Source organism: Dendrobates tinctorius, unplaced genomic scaffold (assembly GCF_039654945.1).
Source record: "Dendrobates tinctorius isolate UK_male_01 unplaced genomic scaffold, ASM3965494v1 ptg000097l, whole genome shotgun sequence".
Lineage (NCBI taxonomy): Eukaryota > Metazoa > Chordata > Amphibia > Anura > Dendrobatidae > Dendrobates > Dendrobates tinctorius.
In genome coordinates, this window is record NW_027361765.1 from 29,621,755 (window position 1) to 29,640,044 (window position 18,290).

The 18,290-nt window shown below is 41.9% G+C and overlaps 1 protein-coding gene across 3 annotated transcripts in view; it reads left to right on the forward strand.

Moving 5' to 3' along the window:
- NEDD4 (NEDD4 E3 ubiquitin protein ligase) overlaps nucleotides 1-18,290 on the forward strand; it is a 209,801-nt gene that overhangs the window by 42,077 nt on the left and 149,434 nt on the right. For all 3 annotated transcript variants that reach the window (XM_073587011.1, XM_073587009.1, XM_073587010.1), the window contains exons 2-3: nucleotides 13,060-13,133; nucleotides 15,351-15,429. Coding sequence is in view for 2 of the 3 variants with exons in the window: in XM_073587009.1 (XP_073443110.1) it covers nucleotides 13,060-13,133; nucleotides 15,351-15,429 (153 nt within the window). In the remaining variant the exon portion in view is untranslated. The remainder of the gene's footprint in view (nucleotides 1-13,059; nucleotides 13,134-15,350; nucleotides 15,430-18,290) is intronic.

An 18,290-nucleotide genomic window follows, 5' to 3' on the forward strand; every position in this document is an offset into this window, starting at 1 on the left:
TTTTCTTAGGAAGTTATAAGGGTTAAAAGTTGACCAGCGATTTCTCATTTTTGCAACACCATTTTATTTTTACGGACCACATCACATTTGAAGTCACTTTGAGGGGTCTATATGATAGAAAATACCCAAGAGTGACACCATTCTAAAAACTGCACCCCTCAAGGTGCTCAAAACCACATTCAAGAAGTTTATTTAACTTTATTTAACCCAGGTGCTTCATAGGAATTTTTTGAATGTTTAAAAATGAACATTTAACTTTTTTTCACAAAAAAATTACTTCAGGTCCAATTTTTTTTATTTTACCAAGGGTAACAGGAGAAATTGGACTGCAAAAGTTATTGTGCAATTTCTCCTGAATATGCTGGTACCTGATATGTGGGGGGGAACCACTGTTTCGGCGCATGGCAGAGGTCAGAAGGGAAGGAGCGCCGTTTGACTTTTTCAATGCAAAATTGGCTGGAATTCAGATCGGACGCCATGTCACGTTTGGAGAGCCCCTGATGTGCCTAAACAGTGGAAACCCCCACAAGTGACCCCATTTTGGAAACTAGACCCCCCCCCCCCCAAGGAACTTATCTAGATGTGTGGTGAGCACTTTGAACCCCCCAGTGCTCCACAGAAGTTTATAACGCCTGGGCGTGAAAATAAAAAAATCATATTTTTTCCACAAAGGTGATCTTTTAGTCCCCAATTTTTTTATTTTCCCAAGGGTAACAGGAGAAATTGGACCCCAAAAGTTGTTGTCCAATTTGTCCTGAGTACGCCAATACCCCATATGTGGGAGAAAACTACTTTTTGGCACACATCAGGACTCGGAAGCGAAGTAGTGACGTTTTGGAATGCAGACTTTGATGGAATGGTCTGCGGGTGTCATGTCGCGTTTGGAGAGCCCCTGATGTGCCTAAACTGTTGAAACTCCCCACAAGTGACCCCATTTTGGAAACTAGACCCCCCCCCACGGAACTTATCTAGATGTGTGGTGAGCACTTTGAACCCCCAAGTGCTTCACAGAAGTTTATAACGCCCTGGCGTGAAAATAAAAAAATCATATATTTTTTTCCACAAAAATATTTTTGCCCCCAATTTTCTATTTTCCTAAGGGTAACAGGAGAAATTGGACCCCAAAAGTTGTTTTGCAATTTGTCCTGAGTAGGCTGATAACCCATATATGGGGGTAAAACACTGTTTGGGCGCATGGCAGAGCTTGGAAGGGAAGGAGCACCATTTGACTTTTTTAACGCAGAATTGGCTGGAATTGATATCAGACGCCATGTTGCGTTTGGAGAGCACCTGATGTGCCCAAACAGTGGAAACCCCACAATTCTAACTCCAACCCTAACCCCAACACACCCCTAACCCTAATCTCAGCCCTAGTCCGGAAATAAATACGGTACATTTTTTAAAATTTTATTTTTCCTAACTAATGGGGTGATAAAGGGGGGTTTGATTTACTATTTATGTCGATTATTATTTTTGGCAGCTGTCGCACGCTAAAAGGCGCTTTTTATTGTAAGAATAGTTTTTGCATCACCACATATTGAGAGCTATAATTTTTCCATATTTTGACCCACCAAGTCATGTGAGGTTTTTTTTTTTGCGGGACGAGTTGACATGTGTATTGGTACCATTTTCGGGCTCGTGACTTTTTTGATCGCTTTTTATTCCGATTTTTGGGACGCAGAATGAACAAAAACCAGCGTTTCATGAATTTCTTTTGGGGGGTGCGTTTACACCGTTCCGCATGCGGTAAAATTGATAAAGCAGTTTTATTCTTCGGGTCAGTACGGTTACAGCGATACCTCATTTGTCGTTTTTTATGTTTTGGCGCTTTTATGCACTGAAAACTTATATAAAAAATTATTATTTTGTATCGCTTTATTCTGCGAGCTATAACGCTTTTATTTTTTCGCTGATGACGCTATGTGGCAGCTCGTTTTTTGCAGGACAAGATGACGTTTTCAGCGGTGCCATGGTTATTTATATCCGTCTTTTTGATCGCGCGTTATTGCACTTTTTGTTCGGCGGTATGATAATAAAGCATTATTTTTTCCTTTGTTTTTTATTTTTATTTTTTAAGGGGCTCGCTAAAGGGGTTAACTAATGGGACAGTTTTATAGGGCGGGTTGTTATGGACACGGCGATACTAAATATGTGTACTTTTATTGTGTTGGTTTTTTTTATTTCCAAAAAATGAATTTATTAGGGAATAATTTTTTTTTTTTTTAATTTATTTAGCGATTATAAATTCTTTTACTTTTTTTTTTTTTTTTTTTTAAATTTTATTATACTGTCCCGGGGGGACATCACTGTCATGTGACAGATCGCTGATCTGATACATCACAGATCGCTGTGACTGATCAGCGATCTGTCACAGGCACTGCTGGAGACTTCCTCATGCCGGCGCTTTGCAGGCATGAGGAAGCCGGCTCCCTGCAGGCCCCGGAAGGTCCCCGCCGCCATTTTGGTTCCGGGGACCTGCAGGGAAGGAGGCCCCTGGAGCAGCGCTGCACATCGCGCTGCTCTGGGGGGTTCAGGGAAGCACTGAGGGAGCCCCCTCCCTGCCGATGCTTCCCTAAGCCCCCGGTACACTGCGATCGTGTTTGTTCGCAATGTGCCTGGGGTTAATGTGTCCGAGGCGGTCTGTGACTGCCCCTGACACACATAGTGCCGGATGTCAGCTGTGATAATCAGCTGACACCCGTCCGCGATCAGCGGCGCTCACCCCGTGAGCGCCGCTGATCGCGCTAGACGTACTATCCCGTCCATGGGCATAGGGGCCCAGGTCCCATGGATGGGATAGTACTTCTCATGTCAGAAAGGGGTTAAAAGGCTTCTTCAGGTTTGAGATCAAACTCTGCACTCACTCTTGGAGACAGCAGTCCTCTGAATTCACAGCGCACGCACTGCACACTTTTTGGATTCTCCCTTGCACGAGTATGCGATTTGTATACTTCTGGCTACTTTTTGACCTAGATGTGTCCTGCCTTTCTCAATTCATCTTCATTGAGTGAGGCCACCCATGTCTCGTGACAGCATGTTTGCAATTGACGACAGAATCCTGACAGCCTGCAGTGAGCATTGTGAGAATTCGGTAGTCTGCAGTCACACAGAATGACTGCAGACTCATAAACTTGGACAACCCTCCTAACATAAGTAAAAATATCAGCATTAGTCAGTATGACAAAAAACTTTTTTCTTCATTTTGTCCAGACCCCATGATGATTTTTCACAGCCACAGCTAGTCTCTGCAGACTTCCATCTTCTCCAGCACATCCCCACACAATGCCCTTAAAACAGCAAATCTGCCCTAAGCTGAGCCCCTGAATAAATGTCCCTGCGCAAAATATGACCCCCACACTGTGTCCCTCTTATGGTACATGCTCTCCTTTCCATACTGGGCCCCCCCTTCACACTGTCCTTTTACATTGTGCTCCCCCCATAGGGCCCAGTCTCTATACTGCGCCCCCTTCATAACACTCCTTCTTGGCTTTCTGATCCCTCCTGTCTGTGCACTTATATGTCTCGCCATGCTACCCCCCCCAATACTACTTGGCCTCTATTCTGTGCTCACTCACACTTTTCTCCTCCCATACTGTCTCTTCACTGTATTACCCCGATAGTCTCCTTACTTTTTCTCCTCACATCCCCCCCTGCCAAACAAACTGTGTTTTTTTTTCATATATTTACCCTGTCTCTTTCCATACTTCCTCCTTAGGCCTGTTTCACACTTCAGTTTTTTCTGTCAGTCAAAATCCGCCAAAATAGCGGAAAACGGATCTGCCGGTGGACTGACAGAAACGGGGGTGAGCGGATTGGCGGATGTACGGATCCGCCGAAGGTAAAAATGTAAAGGAACCGCGAATGGGGAGAGAGAGAGAGAGATTTCTTCCAGCAGCCAGAAAAGATTCAGGGTTAAAAAGGGAAAATGCAGATCCGCAGGGCAAAAAAACGTTACAGGCTCCGTTCGATGATCTCAGCGGACGGCAAAAATTTGGCGGATCCACAAAAAACGGATCCAACGGATGGCCATCCGTCAAGATCCACCGGTAATGCAACTCAATGGGGAAAAAAACGGATCCGCCAAGCAAAATGGCAAATCCGTTTTTTTTGCAAAACGGCGGATTTTGACTGATGGTGACAAACGGAAGTGTGAAACAGGCCTTACACTGTGTCCACATAAATTCTTCCACTCGCTCCTCATATTGTGTCCGACCCATCCCCACAGCAGAGTGAAATAAAAAAATGTGCAACAGTGTTTTGGCCATAATTTTATACCGTTCATCTAGCCAACTTTAAATGGAAGCTGTCATCTGGTTTTTGATATTTAATCTCTTCCATGGATGTCACTTACTGGGCCGGGTGCTGTATTTTCACTGCGATCAGTGTTTTTATCAGCAGGAGATTATCTCTACCGGTCTACATCTCACATGCAGGCTAGTCCAGCTGATCTGTGTAGCCCCTTCCCACTACTAATTGGCGGTACATTGTCAATCAGGGGTGCTGATGGGGCTATATCGGGCTCCGCATTATGACCACTCCATCTACAGCATAGCTGCTACTGGGCTAAATTTAAAGAGACAGAGAGGGCTAGTAATGCCTGCTGCAATATCGTCCTTGATGTTCAGGAGCTCTGTCTTGCCCTGATTGCACAATGTAGACAGAAAAATGCCATTTAATGACTCAAGCGATGTTAGACTTGGATCATCAATGAGAGAACTAGCAGAAATACAGCAGATAAAACTGATTCTATCAAAACTACACCAAAAAGCCCAGTAAGTGAATCATCGCTGGAATCGGGGTCTATGCCCCTACATCAGGCTGGACTTATGATATGCTAAAAACCTGCTGACAGATTTGGTTTTAAGGGGGTTTTCTGAAAACCTATTAAAGAGATGTAACCACCAATCTGTGTTCAGCCATCAGCCTTTAAACTGTACAGGAAAAAAGATAAACTCATTAGTTACTGTGGTAAATACAGTACTTTGTTCTTCAAGGCTTTTCTTACTTATGAGAAGAAAAGGGCTTTAAAAGGATTGTCTACTACTAGGACAACCCCTTCTTGATCAAAATGTTTGGCTCCCCCCCATAAAATAATAAAGCCTAAAATCGTCTCCCGTACCGATGCCGCTCTCGTGGTGTCAGCATTTGCAGTCCCGGACTCTCGTGCGGTGTTGTGATGTGTGACCCCGGTGCCCAATCAGCGCTGGCGTCCTTGTCCTCGCCCTCAGACAAATCAAACGTGAAAGGGAAGTCCAGGCTACAGCTGATCTAACTACTTCTTCATGCTCCATTCGACATGAGGCGGAGACCGTGATGCCGATTGGGCACCGCCGTCACAACAGAACGGGACCCCCGGGGAGAGCGAGTGCCGACACCGCGGGAATGGCGACAGAATGGGAGGTGAGTATAGGCTTTATTATTTTATGGGCGCCGAGCGTGGGGTATGAGATGTCCCAATTAGTGGAAAACTCATTTAGTTGCATCCCAGAGTAGACTATGGTTATGGTTGATGCTGATTTCTTTCCAATGCTTATGTAATATGTACATGCATTACCAGATGTAATATGGAAACTGTAACGCCCCAGACACCTATGTTACAGCATTTTGCTTTTTAATATAGCATTATTGATTATTTTTGACTCCCATGTGGTGAGCCCCATGGGGACCATGTATTGGAAAGCTTACTGCTGCATGTTCTTGCTGTACCGAAAATGTATTATTTGGAAAAGGTACTATTAACAAATAAAAGCAGAAGCTCCCCTCCTCACGGGCAGGAGATGTGACCTGATCTTGGCGAGCGGCTATTCGTTCCATGATTATGGTTTCTATCAATGATTTGAGTGAATGATTAGTGCAGGAGGGAACAGAGAAAAATGGTCTGATAAGTGGAGAAAATTATCCTGTAATAAATTAAAGTTTTGTCACTTCGACTATTAATTTATGGAAACATTAACCATTAGTTACTCTTTTTAAGAACTTCATATGTCTATTTTAATACATTTTTGATCCTCACGTTATTAGAGGCACTTGGTTGGAGGTAAAAAGAAAAATCGGTTTCTTTGTCTTGTATGTAAATTAATGGGGCATGTGGAAAACAGAGTCCACATCTGCCACAGCCGATACAGCGTGCTCCCTCTGGTCCTACTATTACTACTGAAACGGGTTGTTGTCTTTCAAATATAATTTGTCCTTTGCTGCATTTTATTTTTAAAAAACAAAGCACTCTGTACTGCTGCTCCCGGTCGGTGACATTGGTTGTGGTACTAACGTCACGTAGACAACGTGGAGCAACTCCTTAAAATTGGTAAAATCACAGACCGAACTATGATTAGTTCATTATTGAAGTTTGTGTCTGAACCTATAGAGACTGTATTATTTGTAGGGGGTGTCCTATCTGAACTACTGTCACCAGGGAACCAGTCATCAGATTAATGCTGGTTGAACCACATGCAACATGAATCGGAGTTTGTTTGTGTGATTGCAGCCAGGTAGGATTTACTACTAAACTTCTCCCTGTCTTGCTCCATTGACGTCTCTACCTATGTGGGTACAGTGTCATGGTCTCCGACATCTCTTCAAAGTATGTTTACTCCAAACTGCTGCATCATTCCATGGTGAAAACATACACTGCTGCAATCATGGTTCAGGGAGCACAAATCTTGTGACACAGCAAGTTCCCTTTCAGTACAAAATGAACTGACTCTTAACCCCTTCCCAACCCATGACACCTACGTAGGCCTCATGAAAACTTGTGCCATTACAACCCATGACGCCTACGTCACTGATAGGTCACCAGACCCACAGGCACCCCCCCCCCCCCCCCGTGGCTACGATCGCTTTGATTGGCTGTTGAAAGTGAAACAGCAGTCAGAGCGATTGTAGTATTAAACCAATCTAACTTGGGGAAACATTGCAGCATCGGCCATGGCAGAATTGTAATATCAGCCATGGCTGGATGCCTCGATCTGCCACCGACTGCGATCTGCCGCTGTCAGTATCGCCTCCCCCTCTCGGTACCTCCCGAGTCCCGATGTCACTCTGTCTTCATCCATGGGCGCCGCCATCTTCCAAAATGGCGGGCGCATGCGCAGTGTGCCTGCCGAATCTGCCAGCTGGCAGATCCATTCATTCACTCCAGGTACATTTTGATCACTGTGATCAAAAGAAAAAAATAGTAAATACCCCCCTATATAATTTTTATTTTTCCATTAGGGTTAGAAATAGGGTTGGGGTTAGGGGTGTGTTGGGGTTAGGGTTGGGATTAGGGTTAGGCTTGTGGTTAGGGTTATGGTTAGGGTTGGGATTAGGGTTAGGGGTGTGTTGAGGTTAGGGCTGGAGTTAGAATTGAGGGGTTTCCACTGTTTAGTTACATCAGGGGTCTCCAAACGCGACATAGCACCACCATCAATTCCAGACAATTTTGCGTTCAAAAAGTCAAACGGTGCTCCCTCCCTTCCAAGCTTCGACGTGTGCCCAAACAGTGGTTTACCCCAACATATGGGCTATCAGCGTACTCAGGAAAAATTACACAACAACTTTGGGGGTCTAATTTCTCCTGCTACCCTTGGGAAAATAAAAAATTGGGGGCTAAGAAATTATTTTTGTGGAGAAAATTTTTTTTTTCTTATTTTCACGGCTCTGCGTTATAAACTTCTGTGAAGCAAAGTGCTCACCTCACATCTAGATAAGTTCCTTGGGGGATCTGGTTTCCAAAATGGCATCACTTTTGGGGGGTTTCTACTGTTTACGCACATCAGGGGCTCTGCAAACGTAACATGCCCTCAGACCATTCCATCAAAGTCTGCGTTTCAAAATGTCACTACTTCCCTTCCGAGCCCCGACGTGTGCCCAAACAGTGGTCCCCCCCCCCCCCCATATGGGATACCAGCGTACTCAGGACAAACTGGACAACAACTTTTGGGGTCCAATTTCTCCTGTTACCCATGTGAAAACAAAAAACTGCCAGCTAAAAAAAAGTTTTTTTTTTGAGGGGAAAAAAAAAATGATTTTTTATTTTTATGGCACTGCGTTATAAACTTCTGTGAAGCACTTGGGGGTTCAAAGTGCTCACCACACATCTAGATAAGTTCCTTGGGGGGGGGGGGGTCTAGTTTCCAAAATGGGTTCACTTGTGGGGGAGCTCCAATGATTAGGCACACAGGGGCTCTCCATACGCGACATGGTGTCCACTAATGATTGGAGCTAATTTTCCCTTCAAAAAGTCAAATGACGCTCCTTCCCTTCTGAGCCCTGCCGTGCGCCCAAACAGTGGTTTATGACCACATATGAGGTATCGGTGTACTCTGGAGAAAATGCCCAACAAATTTTAGGATCCATTTTATCCTGTTGCCCATGTGAAAATGAAAAAATTGAGGCTAAAAGAACATTTTTGTTGAAAAAATTAATGTCCATTTTTTCCTTCCACGTTGCTTTAGTTTCTATGAAGCACCTGAAGGGTTAATAATCTTCTTGAATGTAGTTTTGAGTAGCTTGAGGGGTTCAGTTTTTGGAATGGTGTCACTTTTGGATGTTTTCTGTCATGTAGGCCCCTCAAAGGGACTTCAAATGTGACGTGATCGCTAAAAAAAAAAATGGTTTTGTAAATTTTGCTGGAAAAATGAGAAATCGCTGGTCAACTTTTAACGCTTATAACTTCCTAACAAAATTTTTTTTTTCCCAAAATTGTGCTGATGTAAAGTAAACATGTGGGAAATGTTTATTAACTAGTTAGTGTCACATAACTCTCTGGTTTAACAGAATAAAAATTTGAAAATTGCGAAATTTTCAAAATTGTTGCCAAATTTCTGATTTTTTTTTTTCTTTTTTTTTTTTTAAACAAATAATCGCAAAAATTATTGACCTAAATTTACCACTAACATGAAGCCCAATATATGTCATGAAAAAACAATCTCAGATTCGCTAGGATCCGTTGAAGCGTTCCTGAGTTATTGCCTCATAAAGGGACACTGGTCAGAATTGCTAAAAATGGCCAGGTCATTAAGGTTAAACTAGGCTGGGTCATGAAGGGGTTAAAATACATATAATAAATAGGGTACAGTAGTACAATGCAGGATGTAAATGTTTCATAAGAATTTGGGAAAGTTATGAAATGTCCTATAAATATCTGTTCTATTCCTGATGTAATGATCTTGGCTTGTAGCAGAGATGAATCTGTGCTGCACTTTTTGTACATTCTCAGTAGTGACCAGTGCTGTAGAGTCAGGGAAATTGGAGTTAGGTTTGGCTTACCGACTCCACAGCCCTGCTCAAGTCCCTGACAGACTGAAACAGGTTTAGCTCAAGAATATCCCTGTATTTCGCACCATCTGTCTTCCCTTCGACTCAGACCATTTTCCCCTGTTCCTGCTGTTGAAAAACCTCACAACAGCATCATGCTGCCACCACCATGTTTCACTTTGGAGATGGTGTTATTGGGGTGATGAGCTGTGTTGGTTTGATGTCAGTCATAATGTTTACCGTGAAACTAAAATTGAACTTTTTGGTCACCACATGATCACAGCACCTCCTCCAAACATTTGGGGGAGTCTCCCACATGTAAGAAAAGGCTTTTTTTCTACTCACGCTTCCATAAAAGCCACCTCTATGCAGGGCTGTGGAGTCGGTAGAAATCTACCGACTCCAGCTTTAAAAAAAAATGTATTAATATTTCATAATTGAACTTTCATATGAATTTTATAAATGTTACTCAAATATATATGTTCTATCAAACTATGAACAACAGTGATAAGCAGTTCTGCTGGAGATAGACATTTCTTACTTCTTGTGTGTCACTGTTCTCCACTGCCCTTATCTAATCTTATACTTGGTTAACCTCATGCTGCCCCAACCCCCCTACTTACAATGTATGAAACTGAAAGTGAAAATGTGTTGCAAATTCTTAGTAGTAAAGCTCCTCCTCTAGACTAGATCATACTAGGTGTGCGTCTTCCAAGCATCTCACAGCTGCCTGCTACTCAGAAGAGGAAGACTGTAAGAAGTATTATCCTTTCAACAAACTTTGCATCAGTTAACTGTGAGTACATGAGGAATAATAACAGTATTACTGACCACTATATCAGTTGTACGACCTGGCAATAATTTTGTACAATTGTTTTTAGGAAAAACAATTGTCATTTGGATTGTGAATGCAGAATTAAAAACCTGAGAATGTCAAAGAAGCATCACATTAAATCAGCTGTATTTGAACATTTCACCATCACTCAAGATAGAAAACATTATGTCAGTGTATGACAAATGATCCAGACGAAAACAAATGCTGTGAAGCCAAGATGAGTGTATATTCAGGCAAAGATAAAAATGCTCCTACCAGAGCTTCTAATCTAAAGAGACATTTACAGCGCTTTCATCCAGAAGTACTGAAAGCAGTGGATGAGAAAGACTGCATCCAAACCAATGAACCAGTGACCAGCTCTTCCAGCCAAACAAAGGAGCAGAGAACTTTGCAGCCATCAGTTGCAAGATATTTTGTCAGTGACAAAGTTACTGTGACAATGACAGTAGATACATTTAAAAAACAGATCATAGAGCTTGTTGTAAAGGATAGTGTGCCTATTTCATTATTTTCACGACCAGCTTTTATGTGTCTGAATGGGGAAATGGCCCGCAAGCTTGGTGTTTCTCTGGAGAGAGAGAGTATTAGAAAATTAGTAATCGAAGAAGCTTTTAAACAAAAGGAAGAACTTAAAAAAACTCTCAAGGGACGCTTTCTGTTTCTTAAAATGGATGCCTGCACACGTCACAGAGTGAACTATTTTGCCATCAATGTCCGATTTGTTTGTGACAAAAATGAAATAGTTACCAAGACATTGGCAGTAAAAGACACCAAAGCTCATCACACCAGTGAGTTTCTCCAGGTCTTGGTGGAAAAGGTTCTGCAAGACTATGAACTTAAAAAAGAGCAAGTTCTTTCTGTCGTAACTGACAATGCTTCAAATATGATAAGTACTATTAAGCTAATGAATGAGAGTAATGATGGTGACCAGCAGCTAGAAGAACATTCTGGGTCCACAGACACAAAAATGTTTGAAATAGAGGAACACAGTATTGTAACTGAGGAGCAAACTGAAGTTGCTTCAGATGAACAGCAACATGATAGTTTAGATGATCTTGTTGAAACTGTGTCAATATGTTCTTTCATTCATCACATGCGCTGTGTTGTGCATACGCTACAGCTGGCTATAAGAGACAGTCTGCAAGAAGGACATGCTGCTGCACTGATTGGCAAAGTGAGAAAATTGGCTACTGTTGCCAGAACCCCTAAAGTTGACTCAATTTTGAAGAGACGTGCTGGAAAAGGGGCAATTATTGATCAAGCCACACGATGGGGCAGTACTTACTTAATGATTCAGCGCTTGGTTGAACTGAAAACCTTTCTTGTAGACATGGCTAACCCTCAACTGACGCTAAATGAAAGTCAGTGGAATCAGGTGACTGAGCTAAAAAAATTGCTAGAGCACCCATTTACAGTGACTAAAAAATTACAAGCAGAGGACTTAACTCCAGGTATTTTCTTAAAGGAGTGAAAGAACCTGATGTTTCGCCTGTCCCAAAGAGGAGGGTTAATTGCAAGTGGCATTGCTACATCAATGAAACGGAGAGAGGAGCTACTATTACAAAATAACATTCTTTTGGCAGCTGTTTATGTAGACCCAATGCATCGGATTCTTCTAGATGATCAACAGCTAAGTAAAGGAAAAGAAGCTCTGTTTGAAATAGCAGTAAGGATGAAAGGGTTGCAGAACAGTCAGGAGGAACAAGAAGAATTTGGTCGTCCTGCCACATCTTCACCCTCATCAACTGATGAAGAATTTAATTTCGAAAAATATTTGGATCACAAGGACCGTGCAAAGCGTTCCCGCATAGAAGAAGAGTCATCCCCATCAAGGAACACAGCCAGTACATTTCAGCAGAATTTTTCATGTGCACTAAAAGAAATTGAGAAATTTGACCGTTCATCAAAAATAACAGTGCAACAAGCGATTCCTCTGTATCCTGACATTGTCAGAGATGTTGCCCGAGTGGTTACTGCTTTGCCACCAACACAAGTTAGTGTAGAGAGGTTGTTCTCTGCTCTCAAAATAATTAGATCAGATTTGAGGGCATCAATGAAGGAGGATCTGACAGAGGCAATACTTTTTCTGAGGACAAATTTATAGATTTCTTCTTATTAACTGCATAAAAGTGTTTATTGCATATTTACTTACAGTTTAGAAAAGTTTATAAAAGTTATTTGCTTTATTCTAATTGTATTCTAATGTAGTTTTTGCTCTATGTGGTCTGATTACTTATATGATGGTGAGAAACTGAATAAGCACGATGTTTAATATTTTACAACAGTAAATTTGTTGTTATGAATTGGCCATTTATGAAGGAGCCGGAGTCTGAGTCGGAGCCTGATAAAATCCAGGAGTCGGAGTCGCAACTGTGGCTTACCGACTCCACAGCCCTGCCTCTATGGAGTATATGGCTTATTGTGGTCGTATGGACATATATTCCAGACTCTGGTTTGGAACTCTGTAGCTACTTCAGGGTTACCTCTGATCTCTGTGCTGCCTCTCTGCTCAATGCCCTCTTTGCCCTGGCTGAGCGTCTTCGTGCGTGGCCCTCTCTTGGCATGTTTGCTGGGGTAAGGACTGAGGAGTCAGTCGTGGGGTCATTGCTCATTTTGATGGAGTTGGAGTCTGTATAAAATAATAGACCAACTATTCCTAAAATGTGTAATAAATTGGGTACACTAGTTCAATGCAGTATGCTATCAAGGTATCATCTTATTCAGCTTCCCATGACCTACATGCCCATATAGCTGGCTTGTGGGGGGGTTTGATCCTACTGACAGATTCCCTTTTAAAAATGACTTGTCACCAGGTCAGAAGTGCCCTTTTTTTTTTTTTTTTTTTTTGTTAGAAGGCAAAATACACAGAAATATGAGATGTTTACATGAGTGATTCTATTTATAGAGGGTAAGAATGATATTAAAATACTTTCTTTGAAAAATAGATTTTGTTACATTGATAGTGACAAAAAAATATATTTTTGCAGGAAGATTCACGTGTTCTTCGTGTGAAAGTTATCGCTGGATTTGGACTGGCAAAGAAAGATCTCTTAGGTGCAAGGTGAGCTAATCTAAAGTTGGAAGTGTGCTCAAATTTTCCTAATTCCTTATTTGTCTGATTTCTGGCCTATCCAAAGATGAGTTTTTAATGGGGCCATGCATGATATGCTGGAAATCCTAGCATAAATAAACATGTAAATAACTTTCCTGTAAAAAAAAAAATATATATATAGATCTCTCAATGGGAAATTATTTTTTCCGAGGGGCCATGTGAGAGACCATGGCTGTTGAAGGCACAGCCAATAGGCTGAAATTTAAAGGGAGTCTTTCACCCAAAACAGCCATATGTGTACGCAGTGGGAGTGCAGAAGTCGAGCAGGTGAGCACATCCATCTCTTCTGTTTTCTCCGCGCAGCGTGAGAACTGAGGCTCCATGCAGTAAGTGCAATGTAGAGACGTCATGGTCACTGCTGAGACTTGCAGGCTGAATTGGTGGACAAGGATTGCAAAGGTTCTTTCCTCCTCCATTGCATTCAACTGTATCTGCATCTTGAATATGCAGATGGCATTGAAATTGAGACGCTGGGTGGGGGGGATAGTGGCGCCTTTTGTGCACAGTGCTCCACACCTTCCCCAACTCATAGGCAGTTCTCCACTTTTTCCAGCCCTCTGGCTGCCCTAGTGTGCGGGCCAGACAAAAATAACCAATGAGCTGTATGTAGCCCAGGGCTCGCAGTATGCCCAGTTCTGATCTGATCTTGTCTCAAAAAATGATTTTTATATAACCCTCAATCCCTCAGCTCTTTTAAAGTTAACCCGTCAGCAGGATTTTGCTCAGTAAACTGTAGAAAGTGTTAAGTTGGCACTGTTATACTGATTTAAAATGATACCTGGGTTGAAGAAATCCGTCTTGTGGTTGTTGGTTAATCTGCTTGCAGTTTTGGGTTAATGATATGCTAGTGGGTGGGCCCTTTTTTTTTTTTTTTTTTTTTTTTTTTTTTTCTCTTCCTTCCCCTGCCCTGGTCTCATCTTCATCCTTATGGGCTGAAATGACAGGTCACTGAACCTTCAGGTACGTACCTCCTACTTTTAAGCCTGGGCATTTAATACTGTTATTCCAAAAATTGTTTATCTCCCAACAAAATGGCGCCGGTCAGCGGTGACTAGTTCCTCTTCTTGTTCGCGCTCCCCCACTGGTCCCCCTGCACCATAATGTTGGAACTAAACATTTTTTTTAATAACACACTTTAAATACTGCACAATTAATACTAGGAGGCAGGTCCCTGAGAGTTCAGTGACCTGTTATTTATGCCCATAAGGATGATGAGGCCAGAACACAAAAGCCCCGCCCACAGACCCTCCCCAAAGCACGAGAATCCCTTTAAATCAAAACTGTAAACACAGATTTAACAACCATCACAAGACGGAGTTTCTTCAAACCAGGTGTCATTTTAATTGGTGTAACAGTGCCAACCTGACAGTGCCTGTTGATTAAGTTACAAAATTCTGATGACAGGTTTGCTTTAAATAGGATCTGATCTGCAGGACCTGACGGTGGCAGCTACGCTCTGAATGGAGCATTCCTGTTCAGTATTTACATCTTTCCACTGCCAGAGCTGAAGACAGCTGTTCGGTGGGGCAAACGGGTCTCCGACCCCCTCATGTGATATTGATGACCTACCCAGCAGGCACTGATGCTACGGACACTAGCATCACATGGACAGCCATATAAGAGCATGGGTGATGCTATATAAGAGCATGGAGGGGAAGAACGCAATGGGAGAATAAAAATTAGGAAGATTAATGGGTGTCATTTTGTGATTGTGCAAAGAATTTGGGGCTGCTTTTCTAATTGTTTTTAGTGTTGTGCTGGTAGTCAAAGGCCTACCAGGTGTACTTAAAAGGGTTGACACTTTTACCTTGTTAATGCAGTTTTCCTCTGACTGCATAGCTCTCATGTTTATAAAGAGGGTACTGGTGGAAGAGCTTGGGACCAGACATGGCCGTCAGTCTCCTCAATGGAAAAGCAACTCTTCGATGTCAAGTTTTTTACAATTGGAGAAGGCTTATGATCTGTTCTTGTGCTTCTTCACCAGCGGCCATTGAATGGACAGAAGCGTGGACAGTTTATGAATAAAGTTACACTAACAAGAGAGGGGACTGACCCATTTAAGTCCTAAGTCACATTATGGACACAGTGTTTGTGTGGTGGGGTTCTGTACACATTTATTTTATACTTCTGTGTCGCTAAAACACTTTTTTAATTACTTTTTTTCAGTGACCCCTATGTGAAATTGTCACTTTATGATCCAGGAAATGGAACGTTAACAAGCATCCAAACAAAAACTGTTAAAAAGGTAAATAATATTTTCAATTGTTCACAGCATCATTGATGGTACTGATTATGCTATTTTATGAAAAACGCATGCTCTCTGCTTCTACTCTTTCAAAATGCATAAAACTTTTCATTAAAGTAGTATTCCAGGGAGATAAAAATGTGTTCATGTCAACATAGCTTCATAAATTCTAAAGGCTTACATCCATAGTAGTGCTTGTCACAGTATGTGCTGTTCACAACTTTTCACTATAAAGTCGCCTGCACCCACACTTCTTGGCATTTCACCGATTTGCTGTACAGCTTCAGGCTGCACCCCTCCCATAATTTATGCCTCTCCCATACTCCCTCTATAGTTTCCCACCCTCTGCAACTTATTTGTGCTGTTCTATCATTTATGCTTGAAACGTGACTCACAATAGGATGGGGCATACTAAGAGGAACTGCTGGGATTATATGCTTGAGATGCTGTAGCCCTTGTCCTGTGTGTTTTTTTTTTTTTTTTTTTTAGGATGCACTTGTGAAACCGAAAATTTCTGACAAAGGGATTTACCATACCATTAATCGCGTCATTCTCAATCTGCTACGAATTAGCAAAAGTTGGAGTCAGAGAGGTCCCCATCGCAGTTCCACCTATCAGAACCAACGTCCGTCCAACTGAAATGCATTTTAATTCAATATAAACATTCAGTGAATTATTCCTTGAATGTTAGTTACTTTAAGTAATTGGCGTTTAATAGGGGTGAGCGAAAGTGCTCAGATAAGGCGTTATCCGAACCTGCTCATGTTCTTAACCAAGTGTCTTCAGCATGCTAGTGAAATATGTTAGTCCCTTGGGCTCATGTCTCACAGCTGTTAGTCACAACATATGCAGGAATTGCCTGACAGCCACGAGACATGTAGCCACGGGGACTCGAACATATTTTTCGAGCGTGCCGAAGACGCTTGGTTAGCACATGAGCATGCTGGGGATTACTCCTTATCCAAGTACATTCGCTCATCATTATGAGTTACATGTCTTACACTGGTAATTCCCCCTTTTATTAAAAACAACCTTGGGTGGTAGATTCTCATGGATATCGGTGTCCTGTCCATAGCCTGGAACAGCTCATTTTCATATAAGAAAAAAAAATGTGGATTTCTCTGGAATAAGACATCGAATCACAGATATCAGGGTATCTTATTATTTTGCTATTACCTACATACACATCCAGATTGCTTAGGAGGGTTGATCCTACTGACATGTTCCCTTTGAGGCTGTGTGCAAACGCTGCGGATTTTGCTGCGGTTCCGCAGCGGTTTTGGCCGCTGCGGACCCGCAGCAGTTTTTGCTGCGGTGTACAGTACCATGATTCCCTATGGGAATCAAAAACCGCAGTGCAGACGGTGCGGAATTTTCCGCGCGGATTATCTGCGGTTTTCAATCCGCAGAAAGAATTGACATGTCAATTCTTTCTGCGGATTCTCCTGCGGTTTGCCATCTCCTCCATTGAGGAGATGAAAAACCGCAGGGCAAAACCGCAGAGCAATCCGCAGGTAAAACCGCAGGTCTTTTGACCTGCGGTTTCACCTGCGGATTTTACAAAATCCACGCGGATGAATCCGCACATAATCCGCAGCGTGTGCACACAGCCTAAAACCTGTTTGCCATTCAGTGTCATGGAGTATAGAGGAAAAAAAAACCTAATTTCCCTTTAGATATGTCTTAAGACCAAGTCCACATAGTGAGACATAGGTTCGATAACTGAACTCTTGTGCGTAGATATTACCGTGTACATATTATCTTTTCCATGGCTGCTATGAGAGCCAGAGTCTGTGATTCAATAGTTTATTTTCCTCTGTCTTCTCGGTCGTCTTGTTTTGAGTTTACTCCACTGGAAGATGTAACCACCATCAAAGTCCTGTTTCTCCTAGCATTTTTTTTTTTCTTTTTTGATTGTTCTTTATTGGAATACATATTTTTAGTCATTTAGTAAATTGTATCTCCGTCTGATTTGTCATTCCGCTTTGGTTTTACTCAATTCCTCTTTCACCAAGTTATATTACTCCTGTCCAGTATTCTATTTAATTTCACAATATTTTACATGAGCTGACTCCTTTAGTACCAAAATTTTGCTTCCTTGGAATTGCATTATTTCCTTTTAAAAATACATAATCCCCATGGTGAGCGGCCACTGTCCATATACAATTAAAAGAATTAAGTTTCCAAAATAATTTCACATTATTTTCGTCCAAAATCTTCTTTCGTGGGCCTTTGTAAATAAAGTACTTATAGCTCATCCTTGAAGTTACATTGTGTAAAAGTCTGTACCATATTCTGTAAACCCAATGGCAAGGCCATCCAGACCAACCTCCTTTTCCAGACCATCCGCAGCATTCTCCGCTTAGGCCATGTGCACACATTGAGTATTTGGTGGGTTTTTTTTTTTTACCCCTGTGTTTGTGACCATCCGTCACAATCCGCTGCTAATGTAAATCTATGGGAAAAAACAGATTCCGCCAAAAAAATGGCGGATCCGTTTTTTTCTAAAATCGGCGGATTTCAACTGACGTCAAACAACTGAAGTGTGAAAGAGGCCTTAGGGTTGGTTCATTCGATATACATATAAAAAATGGTTGGACATTGGTCAATTAATACATATACCTAACTAAAATATGTACCCTATATTTTGTTATCTTTTAGCATATATGGCTCACCATACCATCTGTTTAGACATGTCAGAGTTCTTTATTATGTTGCAGATACATTTTACATTAAAGCTTTGATTTGAGTGTCATAAATTAATAGCTTTGCACATCTGCTTACACTAGTAATGATATAACCTTAGTGATATTAGCTGTAAAGGTGTAAATCCACTGTTACTCTTTTTTTTTTTATTCTAC